The sequence below is a fragment of the Drosophila rhopaloa genome, unplaced genomic scaffold (assembly GCF_018152115.1).
Source record: "Drosophila rhopaloa isolate 14029-0021.01 unplaced genomic scaffold, ASM1815211v1 contig_2, whole genome shotgun sequence".
NCBI lineage: Eukaryota > Metazoa > Arthropoda > Insecta > Diptera > Drosophilidae > Drosophila > Drosophila rhopaloa.
In genome coordinates, this window is record NW_025335083.1 from 22,980,054 (window position 1) to 23,002,828 (window position 22,775).

Sequence of the window (22,775 nt, forward strand, 5' to 3'; positions counted from 1 at the left end):
TAGTCGTAATGTTGTCGTTTTTTCTTACCTCAAGTATTTATATAAATATTGATTAATTATATTAAAACAAAAAATTCTCAAGAAAAGATATGAACAAAAAAATAAATTTCATGTAATGGTGTTGATACTTTTTCAGTGTAAAAAAGACTTACATATAAAAAAACATTTTTCGAATAGGAAAAGATTTCTTTATTTGTTTTGATATGAGCTTCATTCCATCACTACGGAAATATTGCTTAAGCTTTGTCAAACCTACTCGCTAAAAAACAAATTATATTTAAACCAACAAATCAAATCAAACACTCCATGGAAATGGTAAGTACTCTCTCGCTTAATTCACAAACTTATTAACTGTGATTATTCAATTTTTATTTCTAACATAACGCCAATTAGAGGGATTTGTTAATATTTTAAAATGTTTTATTGATGTCATTGTGGTTCATAAAGTATCTAGACTGATAATTATGACTTTAACTATTAATAAAATTGAAATTATGTTGTTAAAATCCCCCTAATTTTTTATCTGTGCTTACACTAGATAAGGTCTCTTAGATAAATAGCTCTCTAGTTCTTAGCTCCATGTGCCAATTGAAGAATTTTAACCGACATTATTTCAGAAGAGGTCGCACAATATGGACAACTACAGATTCGGAACTGCTGACTATATTGTGTTTATAGGTATGACCACAATATCCATCGCTACAGGACTCTATTTCGGATGGATAAAGTAAGTAAGAACTGGATGGATAAAGTTTAGTTCTATCCAATAAAACGCTAATTTAAAAGCCAAATAAAGCAAACTTTTAGGATTTGTTTCGGTAAAACTTGATTGAATTTTTTACTAATATAGGAAGAGCAAGAAGAGTGCGGAAAGCACCCCGCCAAATGTGGTTTTACCGGAACCAACTAAGCAGCACTTCGGATCGAAGAAGATGAACGAATATCTAATGGGATCACGCAATCTAAAGGTTTTCCCTGTTGGAATGAGTTTAATAGCTAGGTGAGCTAATAAAATCAAAAGATTAGCACATTTACACGTTTTTTTACTCCTTTTTCATATTATATTTTCAGTTTTATTTCGGGCGTTACAATGTTGGGCGCACCTTCTGAGATTTACTATTTTGGGACTCAATATTGTCTAATTGTCGTAGCAATTTGTATCCAAGGACTAGCTGTATCATATATATATTTACCTGTGTTTTCAGCTCTTCAAGTAAGCTCATCGTTCGAGGTAGGCTCATCCACAAAGTATATATACTTTTTTTTAACGTTTCCTGTAATATCTAGTACTTGGAGTTGCGTTTTCACTCTAATATTCGAAGCATAGCTTCTATATTGTTCATAATTGAAGTGGTAAGTTTAACCTTTTAAAATTTTGTACTTTTATTAATCAACAACCCATTTCAGATATTGTATATGCCTTTCCTCGTCTTTGTTCCGGCCCTAGCACTGAATCAGGGTAAACAATATTTAAATGGCTTCGACATAACTTAAATTCTTTTTTGTTTTTTTAACCACAGCTTCGGGGATTAATATTTATGTAATAGAAGTGGTGATTATAGTGGTGTGCGCTATATATACCTTATTGGTAAAATATTTTGATTGTCTTTTTTATTATGTTTATTATTAATTAAAATCCTTATTTGCAGGGCGGCCTTAAGGCGGTGGTCCATACAGATATCTGGCAAGTAGTGATCATGTTTATTTCCGTACTGGTTGTGGCCATACTGGCGACCTGTTACATAGACGATCTAGATGATTTATTTAAAACATTTGAGGAAGGAGGACGACTTACTTTCGGCAATATAAATCCCTCGCCTTATGTCCGTAACACCGTTTGGAGTGTCCTTATCGGTGGCACCTTCTACTGGACTTCAATTAATGCGGTGCACCAGTCGATGGTTCATCGCTATATGTCCCTTCCCTCACTAAAAATGGCCAGAGCTTCCATCGCATTTTTTGTCGTTGGAGCCGTCATTTTTTACTCGGCTCTTTGCTTTTTGGGTGTACTCATCTATTATACATATCAAGATTGTGATCCGATGAGCGCAGGACTAATCATGGTGGGTATTCAACATTTTATTGATGACTAAAATATTCAATTTTTTTTGTGTCTGAACAGAATAACGATCAGCTGGTGCCTCTCTTCGTGGTTCAGACTGTCGGTCATATCTATGGAATTCCCGGACTATTTATAGCCGGTATTTTTGGAGCCGGGTTAAGTTCCCTCTCTGTGGTCTTGAACTCCACTTCCCTGGTGATCCTGAATGACGTAGTCCGTGGTTGTTTTAAGATGCAACCAGGTGAAAAGGCATCCACGATTTTGGTAAAGTCAAGCATAATTGTCATGGGCTTTATAGCTTTTGCTTTGCTATTTATTCTGGAGAAAGTGAGTGGCCTGTTGAGTATCTGCACGTCGTTAGTGGCCATCTCAACTAGCTCCTTATTTGGCCTATTTACCCTGGGAATGCTGGTTCCCTGGTCAAATACATTGGGCACAGCAGTGGGCGGAATCACCGGTTTTCTCCTGACCGGATGGATAACTTACGGGACGCAAGTTGCGGCGGCATCAGGACAACTAAATTCCCAAAGACTGCCGGTGTCCGTTGAAGGTTGTTTGGGCAATGTAACCCTTCCTGATCATGTTTGGGTAGACGAAGAGAAAGTGTTCTCACTCTACCGTCTTTCATTTCATTGGATAAATCCAATTGGTGTGCTCACAGTCGTCGTTGTGGGTGCTCTGGTCTCTCTGGTGACCAAGCCCACAGACATCAAGACTCTCGATTCGGATTTGATATCACCAGTGATCCATAGGTAATACACTTTAGTTTTAAATTACTTATCATATGTAGTATAATCTGGGTGCAGCATAATAGAAAACATCTAAATTTCAGATTCCTACCAAAAGAATGCTTTAAACGCAATCCTCACTAAAAGGCGGAAGAGGATTTTATAAATATTACTTAAAATGTACAACTTTATAATTTTTCGATGTAAAATTATGTAACAAAATTAACACCATAATAAAAACTACTTTAAAATGAATATTAGTTTGAACTTAATAATTTAAATTTACGTTTACAATTTTTTAAAGTCTCCAAAGTGATTTGGAATGGGAGACCAAAAATGCACTTGCTATTTTTCTCCGCTCTCCCAAAGCGCATCAATAACAGCAACAAAAACAAGAATGATTAAGCAAACGAGAGCAAAGACCCCGCCAAAGCCGGAAAAAAAACAAAAGAGGGGAGTGGAGTGAAATCATTATAATCCGTGGGGAAGGGGGAGAGTGGGTAGGAGCTCCAAGATGGGGAGAACAAGCGCGCAAGCATAGCACACACACTGGCACTCACACACACATAACACTACGGTGGGGGGAGAGAGAGCGAGTGGGGGCATCGCGCAATGAGCGCGTGTACCGTACTGAGAACAGCGTAATGTAAAATCGTTGCTCTTCACAAAACTGGGAGCCTGTCGGCATTCAGTACATTTTGTTACTTTTGTGCACGCAGCTCGCAAAGAAGAAAAAAAGAGCAACAAAAAAGCTGGAGCTGGCATTGGGTAGGGGAATATCGCTATCGCTCGCAGGAGAAGGTGGAGTTGTAATGGCTCACTCCTGACTGTTTTTTTAATCCCCCTTACAAAATCCCGTAAAAATAAAACAGCGTACGTATGTGTCGTAATGGACCCTAGGGGCAATCTTCGCTCGCATGGTGCATGGTTGTGTTACATTGGGAAAAGGAGCCCAGATTTCGCAGCCTAGCGATGCACTTGCAAAAAAAACACCCGAGAGCGAGCGAAAGAGACGAACGAGAAAAAAGGGGGCGGAGCAGGTGCGCCCACTGATTCGCTTTGAGATTTTTGCACAAATCTCCGATACATGTTAACTATACCCACTGTATATGCACCAATACCTGTGCAACGGAGAGTGGAGAATGCTTCTCCGGTTTTCTGCACGCCGCTGAGTGCGCCTTCGTCTTCTGGGCTGTTTTCGTGTTTTGGCGAGTGGGGGCACAGTTTGCAGTCTGCACTTAGGCAGTTTCGATCCGATTCCGATGCACTTGCACTTGTCCCGACCGCCCCCCCTCTCCCCCTGTTTTTTTCGCATGGTTCCCCATATCGCCGTCCCAGTCCCACTCAACTGCAGTTACACATGCAATAAGAGATTGGAATGAGAGAGTTGCCTTGCAATTGCACAGTGGGACAAACTTTGCTAAGCTATTATAAAATTCACTGAACTATACCCAATTTTGTGAATAGAATTCGTTTTAAATAAGACTCGTGATTCAGGGTAATCAAGTCGTATACGTAATTAAAACAAAAAGTGTAACTTTTGATATGGTAATTGGACTTAAGAATTTTTAATTTGTAGAGTATATTAACTATTTAAAAAGGAACAGGCTTGCCGTTAGGTGTGAAAAACAAAACAAAACCAGTCTTGAAATTAAGCTTTGATACGAAAACACTTTTCAACTAAGACACGAGTCGTATGCGTAATTTTTGAGAATATATACCTTAAGGGTTTTATTATTTTGATTCCCTTCTAGTAAATTTCCTTTAAGCTGACAACTAGTTTAGGAACCATAATTATGAGTGATTTCCTACAATATTTTGTATTAACATGGGTTTTTACCAATGAACGAATATGTATGTTTTAAAGATGTTCGGCCTTAAACTTAAAGTTCTATCCAAAGGAATTTGGGCGGCAGCACTTGTTTAACCTTTATATACTTGTTAAAACTATAACAAAACTTTGAAAAACAAAATTACTTATAAGAAATATAATGTTCATCAATAAAATCTGATTTGATCTCACTGTGCCAGCCAAACGTAAAAATGCATCGCTCGGTTGCTCTTTCTTTCAGTCCGTTTATCTCTGCATCGTTTGCTCACGTTGAAAAAAGCAACAACCCATACGCACACTAATGTAGAACTGGGGCACTGACTGCAGTGTGAGAGGGAGATGGCGAAGGGGATCCGTTGGCGCTGACGTCTCGCCATCTCCCTCCCTCTCTCAGTCTTCATGCATTTTTATTACATTACACAAGCATTTCATTCCATTTTGAGCAGAGGAGCCGCTTTTGCATCGGTGCTGCGCCTCTGTTACAAAATATTGACGAAGAAAAATCATACAACGTTTTTTTTTCAAACTTTTTTTCTCAACCATTTTTCATTGGTGCAACGACAGCGCAATTTGAGTTTAAAGCCCAAGTTTCATGGAGAGGGGGCAACTTCTAAAGCGCGGGTAGGTGAGGATGTCTATGCTCAGTGGGGTTTTCCGTTTTGGGGAAAAACTATGGGCAGGATTTTTCCTAGGCGCTCGAATAGATGCAACCAGTTGGAGTTGCACACACAGGTGGGTTGCAGGTTGCAACATGGTTGGTGTTGCATTTGTCTAACAGAAAAGCGCAAAAACAAAAGAGTTTTTCCAAGCACTCGGATCTAGGCTCGCCGACTAGGCTTCGTTATATTTTATTTTGCTCTTCGGCTAGCAGATGGCTGAACGTCGGGAGATGCACTCGGATGCACTTTTCAAATGTGCAAGCGCAGGGGCACACAGTTTTCCGCCAACAAAAGCCAAAGGGGGCGGCGATAGGAGCCCTAGGCTGCCCCTCCGGCCCCTCACCTACATCCTCCTGATTCTTACACTCTCTTGCTCTCACACCCATAGACCACATACACAGAGAGCCGCTGCACATAGAAAAAAAGGTAGAAAAATAAACAGCTCCAAAATGTCTAACAAATATAAGAAAATTGGTTTACCATTTAAACATTTTTATATTCACAACGAAAACTACCTAACAAAAATCTACTAAAAATTATTATAATGACCTTGAAGAAGTTCCTAGCCCATATTTTGTTATCCACTACTATTGTACTATTATTTTATGTGATTTTTTATTTTTTTTTAATGTAATGTAATATTTCATATTTGAAACTTTAAAAAAATTGAAAAGTTGTATTCAAAGTTACCAAAGTAATTTTTTTTAAGATATATACATTTTTCTGTGTAGTTCAAGAAGGCGGGGCTGTGGGGCAGATAAGTGCAACTACGTGCACATAGAAGAAATTGCACACCGTATGTATACGACGACGTTGGCGTAATTGCGCCTCAAAGCAACTGGTAAAAAAAGAAGAGCATTGGCAAGAGGGCGGTTCTTAAAAAACCAGAGCTGACTTGGCAACAGAGTAACCTCTTGCAGTAACCTCTAGCCCTAAATAATTAATAGCGGTAATAAATAAATAAATACGCAAATTAAAAGATTTGGTAAGCAAATATTGTTTTTTTTTTAGAAAGATTGATGCAGAAAACGTTGACTCAATTTTAAAAATGTGATAAATATCGTAATCGAGCACTTTTTAAAATGTAAGCTAGCTTATCATATTTTATGGATCCACCAAAAATGCAATAATATTATTTGAGTGAAAACGACATTATCCCAGAAGTAGTCATATATCTATGTATATTAATGTATTTATCTCGACTTTGTTTTTTTTTAAGCAATGAACGGGCAAAGAGCGGGTATATCGAAAACAAAATTGGGAATGAGAAGGGTGCAATGCACTGACCGCGAGTACATTGGCCCCACTCTCTCACACAACAACACAGCCGCAAAAACGACCTTCCCTGCTCGCTGTCTTTTATATATCGCTGTCTCCTTCGCTTCGTTGCGCCGCTTTTGCCGTTTGCCGTTACGTGTTACGCCACCCGCTTGGGGACCTCTGATCGCCTGTTCCATTAACATCGCATGACGCAAACTCCACCGAAAACGTACATTGCTCAACCACACAGGGCACATCCATATGCAACGAAAAGTGGATCCCAAGGCGTGAGATATATGGTTATGGGGCTTCCCCACTTTCCTGGGGCAACTCCTTTACAGCGGCGGGCATAGAAAATCATTAGAAGCTACCCAAGAGCTACCAAGTTGTCATAGAAATAGCAAAAGTCTGGCCGACAACCTTGGAACCCAGCTGGGGGAACCTGGGTAAGCTGGGAAACTGGAACCGGGAGCTTAAGAAGGGGTCTCGTGGAGCTGGGGATTGGGTTTCAGGTTTGGCTGCGATTGGTTTCTTTTATGTAAGGGTTTGGGGGTACCTCTGCTAACATCGATTGGGTGGCCGGGCTGTAAAAATTAACATAACAAAGAGCGCCACTCTGCTTCCTGAACACCCCGCATTTTCCATTTTCACATTATAATTTCAAATTTTTATAGCGCAATTTCTTAGAGCCTGTTCGTTTATATTTTAAACACACAAATGTCGCGCTTCCCACAGAAACGGCCCAAAGTGGTGTCCCCATCTATGGAATTTCGAGTTTTCTAGCCACTTTTCGGGTTCCGGGGCACGCCTTCTAAAATTATAATTTATTATTATTATATTTCGTTTGCTTAATTACACCAGGAAAACAGAAGTGGTTGAGCACCATGGAACGGTGCGATGCCGCCGAAACTCCCGACGTGCATCCAAACCCGCAGCGAAAGCAACAGGGCACCATCCTCATCCAGACCATGGCCAGAAAACCAGATAAAATAAACAGTCCAAACCCACTACACTTCCATTTCCACTTTGATGGCTCACGGGAAAAAAATCGGGTGCTTTAAGACTTGCCCTAGACTTTAGAAATATTTAAAGTAAATTTTATAAATATCTTCGTATTTTATTTTATTTTCGAAAGATAGTGATAGGGGTTTGAAATCCTTTATAAAAGTAATTACAAGTCTGCAGTGAAAAAGGGACGCTGTATTTCGTAATGAATCCATCGGAATTCTGAACTCAAATATATTGATGAGTACCTGAATCTTATAAAGTTGCAAATTTACTAAAATCGTTTAACATAAAAAAATTCAGGAAATTGTTTATCTGGACTCTTAAATTAATACTACTCTTAACAAGTAACGCCAAGATGCCATTTAAATAGCTTTTCTCAGTGCCTTTCCACAGCCATCCCGGGTATTCACTGTTTTCTGATTTCTGCACTTTCGTTTTTGTCTTGTTGGGCAAAAAATCGAAAAAGATGGCTACTACCAGGGCGGGCTAACAGAAATCATAGCAGAGGAGCAGAGGCGTCCGCCCAAGTGGGGTATCCACATCCTTTTGAGACGGGGAAGATGCGGAGAAGGCCCCACAACTTCTCACTCTCTTTCAAGAACAGAGCGGAAATGGGAACAAATTGGTGGTGTTAGATAGAGATAGGCGGTACTATGTTAAGGGGCATCGTAGCTTCAGCACCACTCGAGACCTTCTCAAGGTCCCGTTCTCCAATTGTGGTTCCTCATTTTTAGTCGCAGCGCACACACGCCGACATGGGGAAGTCTTGACTATCGTAGCAGGCGATCAGAAATCGACAAACAGGTGGTTTTCCATTTCTATGGGGTGTGCGGGGAAAATCCGATTACCGGGCATTCCAATTGTGTATTCGTGTTTGTTTCGCCGTATCAGACAAATGCGCTGCCATCTCTTTCCACCCGCAGCACTCTTTCCGCTGTTCCGCTTGTTTGTTACGTCACGCTATAGCGCCACATCGGTTTCGATTTCGTAAGGGGAACGCAGGGGTCCGAAGAGGGGTATCGGTGATTATATGGCGACTACGTGTGCTAAAGTTTAAGGTACTCGTAAAGCTCGTAGTGATTAGGACTTTATGACGGAAATATGTATGAGTATGGGTACTATACGGGTTCGATGGGTCATGTAGCAGGGCGTTGAGTTTTAATTAGAGATTTGGCAAAAATGGTGTTATTATTAACCTTAATTTAAGAGTGTGTTTTCAAAAAAAAAAGTAACTATGCATATAGGTTTTCTAAACGCTTATATTCTAAACTTTTATTTGGAATTACGATATTAAAATGGTTGAAGGTAAAAATGGATGAAAAACTGTTTTTGTTAGCATTCAATAGAGATATTGATTGAAAAATTGTAAAAAATAATATTATTCTTGACATTCAATTTTATTAATTGTTTGCAAAATTATTAAAGAAACCCAGTTTATCAAAGTACTGGGCCCAAATTTTTATACGGTTAAGATTCTTAGAAATGTTGAATATTCCTTAAATTGTATGAACAGTAATGGATTTTTATTAAGGAATGAATCATCAACTACACCTTTAAAGTTAGTTTTAGAGCCCAATTTCCCACTTTCGGGCAACCACAGTCTCTGGTTTTCCCCCAAAAAAATATGTAAAACGAGCACCCACATATCAAATCAATATTCTCAAGCTTAGAGGCAAAGTTGACACAATCCACCTGGCCAACAGGTGCGACAGAACGACAATCCGTCCAAAAAACACTACCACCCCCATCTGGAATCACTCGAAAACCCCATGTGGAAGAACTTTGGGGCTCTACGTAGGCTTGCTGGGGGGCGTCGCCGAAAGGATACTTTCATTTCATGCCCGGCGAGAGAGTGCAAACAATTTTTAGTGAAATTTTCGAATAGGCGAACAGCAAGCTCCCTTTTTTGCGAGGGGTTTTTGGTTCCGATTCCGATTCTGCCGACGACACTTGATGATGATACTCGCTCAATACACACACCCGTATTTTGTTTGTTGTGTGTGAGTTTGTGGTGTGTTACGTTTTTTATTCCGCCTGTGTTTTTGTTCATGCGCACACTGAAAAAGGTTCTAAATAATGACGGGAGCGCCAGCAACAACATCCACTTAGAATGATAAAACAAACACAGAAACGACAGGAGAAACAATAACAACAACTAAAGCTTGGAGAGCACACGCACACCAGTGCTAAGCAAAAAAAGTGGGTGGTGGGGCGAATGAGAGGAAGGAAGAGGGCGGAGGGTCAGGGCTGGTTGGCTCGCTCACACTCGCACGACTTTGACTTTGAAACACATTTGACAGCCCCCGGCAGAAGAAGGGGAAGCAGAAACGCTCGTGATCACGACTAAAAGCAGAAGCAGCAACAACAAATGAGATAACCAACATATAGCCATAACCATAAGCAACAACAAATTTTTAGCCCCAAAGAACTTTGGAGTACTCACCAGTGTTGGTAATTCTAGTTTGAACCAACTTTTTAAAAAGTTGTCTTTATAAAAAGATTTAATTATTTTTATATAACTTAATGGTTTTATTTTTACTTTTTTCTTACATTCACAATTTAAGAAATTACAGAACTTTTCTAGAGGTCTCAGCTACCAATCATTTAGCGCTCTTTGGCACAAAATATAGCTTTATTTATAGTGAGCTATTACATTTTTTTTCCCGCTGAATAATTGCCATCACTGTTTCCCCATTTATGTGCTCCCGCCAGGTAATTAGCATTTCTGTTTCTTGGCGTCTTCCTCGCACGCACAAGCAACATGACAACCTAATTCACCACGCCAGCGTAAAGGTAAATGAACTGCCCCCTCCTTCTCCCCCACCCACTCACGCGTGTGTTTTTGTTTGTGTGGGTAAGCATATTTCAATGCCAAGGTGACACACTGGTTCCCTCTCGCTCTCTCTTGGGGCTGCCTATCTTCATCTCACTCGCTCTTGCCGGGAATAAGAAACCTCCTACACTTTTCTGCTCTACTGTTACCGTTAAAACTTAAACTTAAAACAGTTCAAACATTTTTTACAACACAAAAATCGCCGACGTATTTCTACGTATCCACCATTATCGCATTGAATCCCATTCAATCCACTCGGCAAACTCACTCGCGACCTGCCACTCCCCAAAAAGCAGAAAAAGGGGCGGAGGATAAGAGTACGATTACGAGTACGAGTGAGTGAATAGTGTGAATGCCTTATATTCGTAGCGGATTTGTGAATTCTGTAATAGGCAACCAGAAATACGAGATGGAAATTTGGGGACCACGAAGGCACGAAAGAGATGAATATATGCCGCAATGTTTGCTCAGTATTCGTGCTCTCTCTGCTTTTTATGCTGGGCGCCTGTTAACTGTTTTAGTTAAAGAGCAATCCATTTTGTTTTGCCCCATGAAAAGGAGTAGCGCCAATTTTCTGTCCCCATCGCAATCGCACATACTATATTGCTATCTCAACTTGCACGCAGCAAAGTTAGGGGAACAAAATGCGAGAAAGAGTGCGAAAAAAGGCAGCAGATGCAGTGGAGTCGTTTTTTGCAGCATTTAAATAGGTTATCATAATTATTTTCCCCTATTATTAAGTTGTATATATAAGTACTACATTTAAAGCTTTAATTATTTATTATTTTGTCACTTAAGCTTAAAGCGCATTTGCACAAAAGCTAAGTACCATGTGCTATCTTTAAATGGCAATTGTAAAAACTAAGGAACAAATTTAAAAACAATATTTATTTTGGGAATAGTGTTTTAATATTTATTTATGTTTTTGCTTTATTATTTAAGATCCTTTTCGCACCTACAAAACTAGAATAAAGAAGCTTGATGTTATTCTGAGCTAGGCCTTGAGGTTGAGGGTTTATGTTGAGGGGAGGGGGTTTTGGGGCTCCCCACACCACCCTTTCCCCGTAATTTTGGCTTTCTGATAAAACTTTCAATCTGCAAAGCACAAAAAAAGCATTAATAGCGCTTTCTGCAAGTGTGTGTAAGGTGCTTTTGATTTAATAAAGTTTACAGATTCCGAATCTTACATAATATAATAAGAAGAAATACAAATTATAAATAAGTCTACAAAGTTCATGATATTTAAAAGCAAATAAAAACTTTTAGGCCTGACATTTTTGGTTAGTATGCTACTGTGTAATGATCCCAAGTGATCTTATCGGTTCTAGCATAATTAGCGATTTGAAGTTTAATCTTTATTATGTCATATTTTAGTTTCTTAATATTATTATGAACTGATTTTACGCTAAGACCATTATTTCATTGCAATTTAACGCTTTCGGTTCAAGTTGTCAGACTTATTGTGCCTCTTGATTGCCCTAGAACTTTTAAACACTCACTCGACAAAACTCACTCTTTTTAAGCGATGCAGCTTGCAGAACAAGTTTAGAACTTAAACTTTGGTAGAGGGAGAGCGCGTCAGCCCCCAAGAAAGAGACAGGCAGTCGGAGGGAGAAAGGGCTATCGGTATAAGGTATCAAACCTGAGAAGAACCCGAGAATATGTCCAAAGTCTTTCCCTCACCCCCTTTTCATTGGCTATTTTAATAAAAGCACTCGGATTGTGAACTTGACAGATTTAACTTTTTTCAAGTTTCGTTTCGGAATACCGAAAAGCGGCATCGCATCGCAACTTTGGCAAGTTAATTTAGCATGGAAGCTACAGTTTTTGAAAGTTCTTGTGCTGGGCGCTGAAAATCGGCGAAGGCTTTAGCAGGGCGATATGGTTTTATATTTGTGTTTCTTTGAAACAGGTCGACAATGCTTGGGGCTTCAAGGGGGGACTGATCCGAGCGTAAGCGTTTTATGTACATTTTTTTTTTGGCCGAGAGCTTAAACAGCTTTTTAGTCGTCACATTATACAAAAGAATTTATTTATTCGCCAGCTGCAATGATTTTGTAAACAAATTAAATAAAATCAAAGACTCGGCAAGCGAGTCAACAAATTTTTATAAATCTTAAACGTAAATAATAAAGGGGGTGTAATGACATGTTTTAATATAATTATTACTTACGTGATTATGCAAAAAGATACTTTTAAGTCTAATTACCTTGGCAATTAACTAAAAAGAAACAAATAAAAATAAAACTTGTTATTGCTAATCTTATGACATAATAAAAAATGCTAATTGTTTTCACTTAAGTAATTAGCAGGCCACGCAAATGAGATTTAATACCGATCTTTAAGATGTAAGCAACCATTTTAAAAACTTTTAGCGTTACATATAATAATGTACTAAACTTAGTAATTTTATATTAAAACAAAATAACACAAAATGCAATTTCAAAAAATTACAGGCTTTTACAGTTAAATTTATTAATATCATCATTAATTTGCAAATTTTGGAAAGGTACATTTTTGAAAATATGATTTGATTGACACTTTTTCTGACTAATATGAAACTGATTAGCTAAATAGTAAGGATCATTTAAGGGTCCCATTGATATGGTTTTAGTCTAACATTTCTGTATATATAGATGAAAATGGTATTTTCTTATTGCGCGTTTTTCCTGCTTCTTTTATATTCCAAATGCGTACTTAGGTTTTCATTATTGTCACTTAATGTAAAATTATATATTTTTTAAAATTTGGAATATAATACCCTGATTTAAGTTATTAAAATCGAAACAAGCGATTCTAATCAAATTCCATTCTTAAAATCATTTGGTAACTATTGACAATCATTTAGGATCAAGTTGATCCCAACAAATTGATTGTATCATTCCAAACCACACTTCTTAAATTAACACACAGATTTTTTTTGGGTGTAGAAAAAGAAACCAAAATGTCCCCTAAAAAAACCTACACCCATTTTTTCAAAGCCCCAACGCTCTTTTTCATTGCCTCTACAAATTGCACATTTAACCGAACGGAAGCAGTTTTTTCAAAGAAATTGCACAACTCATTCGGTGTAGAATTATTGTAATCCCCACCAGGCGCACAGAAACCGTTCGATGGTGGATATCCCCAAGTGTCTTCGGAGTGCTTTTCGCCGCAAGCGCTTTTCGTAGGGAGTGCAAGCGGGATGGCAACTTTGGCAGCTTTTGCCGCGCCCCCCTTTGTAGTAGGGCCATCTCACTCGCACCCAGTGTTGCATTGGCGTGCTGCCGTAAAAAGGAATAGTGCAGAAAAGACGCCAAATCGCTGCCTATTTTTCCTGAGCCCCTGTTGAAAAATTCACAAAAAGCCAAAATAGCGCGGAACACACAATTTTTTTCTCGGACGGCGAATCACGACGCAACTCTAAAATCCGGCAGTTGGAATTTAAAATTTAAAATCAGCCATAGCGACTCCGAATTGGAAAAATGGTGGTTAACTATTAGTGGTTAGTTTAAATTTGTTTGCTTACTTCTTACTTAATTCACGAAATTAGTTTCAGAAAAGGTTTAGATTTTACGATTTTAGTAATTCGTCGTAGATTTGAATTCCTAACGGCCTTAGCAGCCCGCGAAATTCAAAATTTGCAGAAAAAATTGAATAGAAGATAACTTTGTGAAATAAACAATAATGTATTATATGTATGATACTACACAAATTGACATTTATTTTAAATTAAAATTAGTATTAAGATAACAATTGTTAAGTTATTTAAATTACAGACTTTTTATTTGTGTTTATGTTTCTAAAACTTGACAACTCTTTAAATGCATTTCTCTTGCATTTCGTTTTGCTTAAAATCATCTGTGATTAATTCTATTTTTATCCGTTACAAGAAATTGCAGTAAGAAAATTGCAATTCGTTAATTGTCGCACAAGCGTTTAGGTGAGTTCTTAATAAAAATAAATAACTGTAATAGGAGGAACAAAATAATACAATTTTAACAAGACAATCGAACCAATAGTTAAATATTTGAGTATTTTATTCAAGTGTTTTATTATATTCAGCAGTTACATAACAACCTAAGCAAAAATGGCTCTTCCCGATGGACTGTCAAATAAAATGAAGGTTTTCCAGGTAAGCTGCGGTTTTTTAAAACATTCAATATATTTTAAAACTCTACACTTTTTAGGCTGTCAACGAGCTACCCGTTTTTTTGAAAGGCGGACCAGCGGACAAGATTTTGTTTGGCATAACTGCTGGACTGTGCGGCGTCGGCATTCTAAGCTTTGTCCATTTGGTCTACACAATGGGGTTCTCCAAGAAAAAGGCATAAATTAAGTGACCAAATATTTCTTTGATTAAAGAGACACATATGTAATTAAGTAAATTTGTTTTATTCCTATTTTAAAGAATTCAAATTGCCCGCTAAAATGTAAAAAGTAAATAAGTAGAGCAACACTGTTTTGGTGGGCGCAATTGTGAGTCTAGTATTTTCAACATATACCAACTCTGGTCATACTATTTGGGAGGAATAATAAAAACAAAGAAAATTTTTGGTTCCAACCGATTTAAGTAGAATTTAACGCGAAAAACCAACGAAATGGAGCCCAACGATGAGGTGGTGGAACGCCAAAAACTAGTGCCAAATGATGTGGAAACAGAAGAGGAAGCCCAAAGCCAAAGCGCACCAAAATCAGCTCAAACCCCTGCCTCACCAGCCGTTCCAAATGTACGATATCCTTTGATCTTGGCACATTAATTATGATTTTCCTCGTTTTATTTAGATCAAAATCAAAGGAATATCCAGTGGGGACACCACACGCAGCAGAAACTCCGCCTCCTGTTCCATAGAGCGTACGATATCCGAGAAGGAGAAGGACAAAAGTCAGGGACAGGGTCAAACGGCTGCGAAGGTGTCGTATGTGAATGAGCGGCGGCCACGCCCACAGGCGCAAGTGGGCAGTGGCGGAGGGGGCGGCGGAGATGAACGATTCGAGTTTAAGACCAGGCCACGTAAATTGCTCAAAGGTGGGTGAAGCTATTAAGCTACATTACTCATCGCTTTTCCCCTTTTTAATGCCTTTCAGTCGCTGTGGACCGCGGTTTTTGGTGTCAGCTGGGAAGGTTCTGGTATTCGGTTTCTCTTACAGTAGAAATTCCTTATAAAGAATCAACGATGTAATTTGCATTACTTAAATCACTCCTTCGTATTCTTTGCCCTACAACTCATCAATATTTTATATAGAAAACTTCAGTAGAAAAGAAGAATATCTTATTTTCAAAGATATATTAACTCAACTTTCCCGTAAATCCTCATAAGATAAAATTTTTATCAATGCTACAACAATAGTTTAGTCTTATAACAATCATACTTCATACTTGTATACCCTTTTGAAAATACAATCGGATTCCATAATTAGGATTTCCATTCTTTTTTTCTTTTATTTTGTTGATAATAAATTTGACTAACTGCCGGCTATCACGGCCATTATTGACCTTCGCCAGCGATGACGCACTTTTCCGGTATCCATATGGTCGGAATACATTACATTTCATTATTCACACACCCGCACACAAACCCTGGAATAGGTGGCTATAATTTCAATAATTGAAACTACATTCCTTTAAGCCTCTTGCCACCCCATGCGAAAAGCAAAAAAAATAACAGCCTGTCGCAGGACCTTCTCTTTAGCCTTCTGTTGGCTTTCACATTCGGTTCTGTGCAAACGGCAGTGGTAGCTTATTTATTAATATAGCTTTGGATTACTCTATTGTACTTTTATTATTTACTAATTTAGATCCAGGCAGTCAAGTTAATAGATTTAATTCAGTGAAAGTGACTGTGAAGTTATATTCATTTGTAATATATTTTTTAATCTTATACTGTCTTATATTTAGTCATACTAAAAATCATATTTTTTCATTTTTTGTTCAAATTAAATATAGTTAATATACATGGCTCAGGTTAATAAAAATTTCAATATATATTTAATTACAAGTTTTAAGTTCCGTAGTAAGTTTTTATTTTGTAAAACTATCCTTTTAATTGATTTTTTATTTTATTACTTATGATTTCTTAATTTATTGTGCTTTATTATTTGTATTTCCATATCCCTCACGTATGATTTGACATGTCGAGACCAGATCGCGATCAATTGGAACCCACACACAGCAGTGCCAACAGCTTGAATGCAATCACTTTGGTGAGCAGCGAATGGCTGGCACCTGAACCCACATCCACGAACAACAACACCACCACCCCCAACAACAACAACGATAGCACAAAACCCAACAATAACAATCAACATAATAATAGCAATCCGACCACACCGCGATCACATCGTCGCAAGAATCCCACAGCCTCGATGCCAAATGCCAGTGTCCACAGCGGAAAATTCGACGATCGTCCGATTAAACATCACTCCTTTGTTTCCGAAGTTCCCGATGTGAAGCACATGGAGCGAGCCCTACTAGGATTACTGGATGACTTTCACTCTGGCAAACTGAAGGCATTCGGTGAGTGCAGTTTTATTTACCTTTCAAAATTTAAGCCCTCCAATAATCGTTTTCATCTTATAATCTTACATTTATTGTTATAAAATGAATTTGTGTCAAACTGCAAGGCCATTTTTGATCTTGTAAAATTATTTTAATTTATTATAAGTTTATGGCGGACCGACTTATCTTAATTCCCCTATTTACCAAGACTTTAACTAATCCTCCATCACAATCTTTTACTCCCAAGCAGGTTCCGGCTGCACTATGGACCAGATGACCAAGATCCGCGAGCAGCAGGAGAGCCTGGCCAAACTGCATTTCGAACTGGCTGCCGCCGAGGAGGATTCCTTGGAGCATGGCAACGAGTTCAACACCAACAAGGCGCAGGAGAACATGTTGCAGCTGATGCAGCGCCTGGAACAGCTCTCCATCTCCATTGAGCAGCTGCAGACGAGCCACACGGGTCTCTGAGATTTGGCCCAGCCGCAGGCCTGGGATCAACGCCTGCTCTGGCTCTGAGCATACCGAGAAAAACGAGAAACACCAAAACGGAATGGATATTTGGGAGTGAGGAGTTTTACACGAGATTAGCGACTTTTCAACGGGGGCGGTCACTTGGGATTTTGTGTAAATATTTTAAGTTTTACGCTTAAGTGAGAGGACTCGATGGGCTTCTTATGCTAAATAGTTTAGCAAACTCGCAGTGATTGTGAAACTAATTTAGATTGTCTTCGCATAGCCATAGCAATAGCATTAAATTATATAATAGACGGTGCCAAGAGGTGGTGCTAAAATGATTAATTTCATTACAATTTGATTCAATTTGATTATTGTGTGCTGCAGGTTATCAGGCTAGATTATGATGACAAATCTGTTCTGCTTATTGTTTGTTACAGTTATTTGCAATATATATATACACACATTATCATATACACTTACGAAACTTGGAACCTATTAAAGCTATCATTTTTATAATGCGTATAAAGTGGTTTCAAAGCTATGTTTAATGATATTTTTTGGATGCGTAATTCCCCAATCAACTTTATTTTTTAAACGGCAGTAAAATCGTCTTTATTTCACTGAGAATCCAATGTTTCTTATAGATTAATTAGAATTTCTTGTTTTGTTTTAGGAAATGTGTTTATAAGGAATGTTTAAATTTAAATTGATTTATTTCATGAGCAATTTGAAGTTTATTCTTAATATTCCTATCACTATTTTTTGTGGCGCTTGGAGAATTGTGAGAATTTTTACGAAGTCGGTGTTCTGAGGAAGCGGAATTCCCCACAACCACTGCGTATGTCCCCATTCCGCCGTTTATCGGGGGTTCTCTCAAAGACGCCCACTGCGTGTTCCGTTCTGCATGCACAATTTCCATTTCGGGATGGGCATATCAATTGTGAGAAGTGAACCTTTGGACAAGTGCATTCGTACATAGGAAATTTTATTCCGCCGTTGTGTTTTTCTTGTGGTTTAATTTATGCATTCGTATTCAGATGGTGTCCTCTGGTTCTTTGGCTGTCATTGCGCAGTCGCAGCCGGGTTATCTCCCCGCGGCTGTTGTTGTTGTTTCCCGACTTTAACGTTGTTCTTCTTGTTGATTTGATTTCTTTTCTTCGGCTGCTTTTTGTGATCGGTAAAAGTAATTTGTTGTTCGTTCTTTCTTTTTAATGTTGGTGTAAATCCGGGTTTCAAATAACAAGAACCGTGCACTGGAAGAAAATTAAGTGATTGCTTGTAGAGAACATTAGCTACGATGAGATTATTGTTTAGGATTTATATTATATACCTACGAAACTGTTTTTATTTAAGTGTTAGGCTTTACCTTTTTGGTTTTTAAAAAATGAAACAAATATATTCAGGACTCAAAAATGAATAACAATTAAGCAGCTAACTAAAGGTACAAAAATTACAAATATTTTGCTATTTATTCTTTTAGCACTTTCATTTATGTACCATATTTTCTATACATTTTATGAAAAAGTTAAACTAGCAAATCTTTTCCAGTGCACTTCCACTTGTTGTTTGTGGCCACCGTTCCCTTTTTGTTTTATTATTTTTCTTTTGGCCGAAACTGTGAGGTTCTTTTGGACTTCTCTGCTTGGCTAGCGGTTTAGTGCATTCCTTGGGCCTCCGTCTCCGGTCTCCCACACTCCCGAGAAATGGAGAAATAAACGCTTGGACCGCCGCATCCGCCACGCTGCATACAAATGCATTTCGTCCGACAAGGGCGTGGCATTTGAGCCGGCTAACAACCAAACAGAAACACGCAACATCTATCCCAAATTGCTGCCACAAGTGCCACTGCCACTGCCACCGCCACCGCCACTTCCACTCATCGTTCATGGATCCACGTTCCATCACGTGCTGGGATGGGATGGGGGACCGGGATCCCATCCCAGAGGAGGGCTTGGACATGGAAATGGGGAATATCCGCGGCATTTTTAACCCAAGCAAGGCCCTACCCTACACGCAAAGAAATTAAATAAGATATTTTTTAAATATAGTCAAACATTTTAGAACGAAATAATCTGGTTTTTTGATTGATCTTGATCAATAAAAAATAAATAGAAGATTTTATTTTTACAAAAGCCATGATTGACTAAAATTAAATGAGTAAAAAAAATTTGTTAATATCTAAGAATTGAAAACAATTGGGATTTGTCCCTAATCCTTGCGTTTTTGTAGTTGCCACAATATTATATTAATCAAAAATATTGTGTTAATTTATATTATTACCCTTTTGTTCTATTCCAAGTTCTTGGTTACATTTTAAAGTGTTGTTTGAAGTAAAATTAATTTTTTTTTTACCACATTGGGGTATTTTTTTCTAAGTACCGAATGCGACAAGTGCATGGGTAGTGAGGTGGGTGCAACAGGGGATCCGATTCGGATTGGGATCGTTGGCAGTTCATCGAATCGAGTGTTATGTAAAGACGGCAACCGAAAGAAGTCATTAAATATGTGAAGCGCATATCAAATTTCGAATGAATTGAACTTACTTGGCTTGGTCACTTGAGAATTTGATGAACTGCCAAGCGGACAAAGAGTCGTTGATACCTTTTTCAGGGGGTGGGGACCAAAGTGCAGGTAAGGGTGGGCAGGAGCAACACTTGTTGCCCGGGCAATCCGATACTATATGCCGTCGTCGTCGTCGTCGTGGCACTTCATTAACCTGAACTCTGACTCCGACATGCCACTTTGCACTCACAAAAAAATGCATTTTAAACATGTTGTTAATTCTCATTTTAATACTATGAAACTTTCATAAACAAACGTCTTAAATCTTACCAAGTTTCTACCCGCCAAGATCTACATTCTTAAGGTTTAATTGCATTAAAATAAAACTAAAGGCATTTAGATAAAATCAATAAACCAATTTTAATAATAATAATTTCACCCATTAATTGTTCATTCTAATATATAGTTAAGTTTAAACCAGTTTAATGTTCCACCTTTTATTGTTTTATTAAGAGTATTTCTATGTATGTATACTATAAACAAAATTCCCTAATAAATTATATTTTAAAATACATATTAACAAAATGAAAATGCAAGGTCTATTTATTTTGTTAAATTTAGTGCAATTCTTTGAATAAAATAGTGTAAGTAGTGCAACCACTATTTTAATGCATATGAAAAAAGACCTCAGCTTTCATTCCTTGAAAAGATATTTTGCACATTTTTATACCCTTGCAGAGGGTATTATAATTTCAGTCAAAAGTTTGCAACGCAGTGAAGGAGACATTTCCGACCCTATAAAGTATATATATTCTTGATCAGCTTTACCAGGAGAGTCGATCTAGCCATGTCCGTCTGTCCGTCTGTCCGTCTGTCCGTCCGTCTGTCCGTCCGTCTGTCCGTCCGTCCGTTTCTACGCAAACTAGTCCCTCAGTTTTAAAGCTATCTGCTTGAAACTTTCCCAAAAGTTGTCTTTCTATTGCAGGTAGTATATAAGTCGGAACGAGCCGGATCGGGCCACTATATCGTATAGCTGTCATATAACTGAACGATCGGAAATGCCATAACTTTGGTGTTTTTGAAGTTAGGAAGTTGTAATTTTCTATGGGTTTTATTTTTGGCCAATCAGTCTGAACTATCAAATTTCATAAGGATCGGGCGACTATATCCTATAGCCGCCATATAACTGATTGATCGGAAATGCCATAACTTTGTTGTTTGTAAAGTTAGAAAGTTGGGATTATCTATGGGTTTAATTTTTCGCCAATCAATCCGACCTACCAAATTTCATAAGGATCGGCCGACTATATCTTGTAGCTGCCATATAACTGAACGATTGGAAATGCCATAACTTTGGTGTTTTTAAAGTTGGGAAGTTGGGATTTTTTATGAGTATTAAGAATGCATCATATAAATAATTTTGGAGAATATAATTTACAGAATATTCTGCAAGGGTATATCAACTTCGGCTCCGCCCGAAGTTTGCTTTCCTTTCTTGTTTAAAGTGTGCTCAACCTTTTGAGCAGTTTGCTTAAAGTCTGCCCCTGTTCCAGTGGCTGTCTGGACTCTTAATCCTTGCCCACCCACGAGCACAGAGGCAGCTGCTCTGGCTGTGCGGAAATTACGTTGCTGATGAGCAGCTCTGGAAAAGCGGAAGACGCACGAAGCTTTTCCACCTACAGGAAGTGCGACAAAATTCAAACAGACTCTGGTCCCCGCAGCTCTTCCTCTCCTGCCCGCCATCCTGCATCCTGCATCCTGCTGGCAAAGCGGAAGCAAAAAGAGAAGAGTGAAAGGAGGTGACGGGGGAGGAGCAGGAGGAGGAGGCGGGTGGGTCAGTGGGTGGACCTCTGACGGCTCTGGGCTGGCATAAATGCGAACACGGCGCAAGGCAAAAAGTTTGCTGCCAGGAGCCAGGACTCCCAAAGAGGAAGTGACTAGTGGATGGAATGGGATGGGTTGGCAGTGGGCTTGGGTTTGTTATCGTCATTCCCCTTTGGCAAGCGGGGGCGGGCCGGGGGCGACGTACTTTATTTCCTGAAAATGTCCTCGAAAATATGAACATTATATCCCGGAAACGGAAGCTGCAGCATTTGCAAGGAAGTGACGCAAGGGGCAGGAAACACCCAAGCCAACCAAGCGCCCATCCCGCCCACAGAGCACAAAACATTTCGTGGACATGGACATGAATGTGGATTTGGATGGGTTGATTAAAGCGGGTAAACAGCAGCGACAGGAGACCAGGACGACTACGAAAACGAGGACGAGCACCAGGACACCGTTGAAATGTACACACAAGTGAAACAGGACACAGCACAGGGACAGTGTACAGAGTACAGCGGAAAAATAACCATTACATTTATCACTCAGTCATATTTAAAAAACTGAAGCATATACAAATTAATAATTAACTCTCTGTGGTATTTCCATATAAAAATAAAATTTTTATATGCAGTTTCATTCAGGTAATTACAATGATTAAAATTATAAGAAGCGATTTAGTAATTATGAGTTATTATTATTATGTTCATCAACATTTATAATATTTGGACTGCTTAAATTTTTTTTAAAAATTGATACGTAAAATTAAAGAATATTTATATTATAATATATTTATTATTTATGTAAAAAAACTTTTCATCCGACCGTGACAGGACTCGAACCTGCAATCTTCGGATCCGAAGTCCGACGCCTTATCCATTAGGCCACACGGTCACTTGTTAACAGTTATTAAAAAAGTTCTATTTGACAATCTTATCTAGATTGTGTGTTTAACAACGGCAATGGACATGAATTAGGCGTAATAAAATTTTTATTTTTTAATTTTTTTAGGAATAATAAAAATTCAATTGAAACTTTTATTTACTTTGTAAAAAGATTCGCAATTTATAAGTAAAAAATTCTTGTTTTTTTAATATTTAAAATGTGTTTTGAATTTTGACCTGATATCCTTGT

General features: G+C 38.4%; 3 protein-coding genes and 1 non-coding gene across 8 annotated transcripts; 3 read left to right on the forward strand and 1 right to left on the reverse strand.

The window, feature by feature from the left end:
• Window positions 1-224: 224 nt before the first annotated feature.
• Window positions 225-3,000, forward strand: LOC108040233 (sodium-coupled monocarboxylate transporter 1). The gene is made up of 10 exons (XM_017117596.2): window positions 225-315; window positions 618-727; window positions 851-1,000; window positions 1,072-1,231; window positions 1,288-1,353; window positions 1,408-1,459; window positions 1,521-1,588; window positions 1,650-2,063; window positions 2,123-2,814; window positions 2,895-3,000. The coding sequence occupies exons 1-10, from the start codon at window positions 307-309 to the stop codon at window positions 2,932-2,934; spliced, it is 1,761 nt and encodes a 586-aa protein (XP_016973085.2). The 5' UTR covers window positions 225-306; the 3' UTR covers window positions 2,935-3,000.
• Window positions 3,001-14,243: 11,243 nt separating this feature from the next.
• On the forward strand, window positions 14,244-14,743 carry LOC108037155 (cytochrome c oxidase subunit 7A1, mitochondrial). Of its 2 annotated transcripts, none has more exons than XM_017113665.2 (3): window positions 14,244-14,303; window positions 14,426-14,495; window positions 14,551-14,743. In XM_017113665.2, exons 2-3 carry the CDS (start codon window positions 14,451-14,453, stop codon window positions 14,692-14,694), a joined length of 189 nt encoding a protein of 62 aa, XP_016969154.1. In that variant the 5' UTR covers window positions 14,244-14,303; window positions 14,426-14,450; the 3' UTR covers window positions 14,695-14,743. The 2 variants fall into 2 exon arrangements, with proteins under 2 accessions (XP_016969154.1, XP_016969155.1); XM_017113666.2 differs by having other exon boundaries at window positions 14,252-14,303; window positions 14,429-14,495.
• A 116-nt stretch (window positions 14,744-14,859) lies between these two features.
• LOC108037154 (coiled-coil domain-containing protein 28B) lies at window positions 14,860-17,840 on the forward strand. Of its 4 annotated transcripts, none has more exons than XM_044460167.1 (4): window positions 14,860-15,090; window positions 15,146-15,389; window positions 16,800-16,877; window positions 17,107-17,840. In XM_044460167.1, exons 1-4 carry the CDS (start codon window positions 14,962-14,964, stop codon window positions 17,328-17,330), a joined length of 675 nt encoding a protein of 224 aa, XP_044316102.1. In that variant the 5' UTR covers window positions 14,860-14,961; the 3' UTR covers window positions 17,331-17,840. The 4 variants fall into 4 exon arrangements, with proteins under 4 accessions (XP_044316102.1, XP_044316103.1, XP_044316100.1 ...); XM_044460168.1 differs by having other exon boundaries at window positions 17,110-17,840; XM_044460165.1 differs by having other exon boundaries at window positions 14,861-15,090; window positions 16,506-16,877.
• Window positions 17,841-22,462: 4,622 nt separating this feature from the next.
• On the reverse strand, window positions 22,463-22,535 carry Trnar-ucg. Its single transcript has one exon. It is a non-coding gene; the product is annotated as a tRNA-Arg (tRNA).
• Between the last annotated feature and the right edge of the window lie 240 nt (window positions 22,536-22,775).

What these genes read in the sequence shown, in the direction of transcription:
- LOC108037155 (XM_017113665.2), top strand. Translation starts at nt 14,451, where the DNA reads ATGGCTCTTCCCGATGGACTGTCAAATAAAATGAAGGTTTTCCAG. An exon ending in ATAAAATGAAGGTTTTCCAG is followed by an intron (nt 14,496 to 14,550) that starts GTAAGCTGCGGT and finishes TACACTTTTTAG; the next exon opens with GCTGTCAACGAGCTACCCGT.
- LOC108037154 (XM_044460165.1), top strand. Translation starts at nt 14,962, where the DNA reads ATGGAGCCCAACGATGAGGTGGTGGAACGCCAAAAACTAGTGCCAAAT. An exon ending in CCTCACCAGCCGTTCCAAAT is followed by an intron (nt 15,091 to 15,145) that starts GTACGATATCCT and finishes CGTTTTATTTAG; the next exon opens with ATCAAAATCAAAGGAATATC. An exon ending in GCCACGTAAATTGCTCAAAG is followed by an intron (nt 15,390 to 16,505) that starts GTGGGTGAAGCT and finishes TGTCGAGACCAG; the next exon opens with ATCGCGATCAATTGGAACCC.
- LOC108040233 (XM_017117596.2), top strand. An exon ending in CTCTATTTCGGATGGATAAA is followed by an intron (nt 728 to 850) that starts GTAAGTAAGAAC and finishes TTACTAATATAG; the next exon opens with GAAGAGCAAGAAGAGTGCGG. An exon ending in ATATCACCAGTGATCCATAG is followed by an intron (nt 2,815 to 2,894) that starts GTAATACACTTT and finishes TCTAAATTTCAG; the next exon opens with ATTCCTACCAAAAGAATGCT.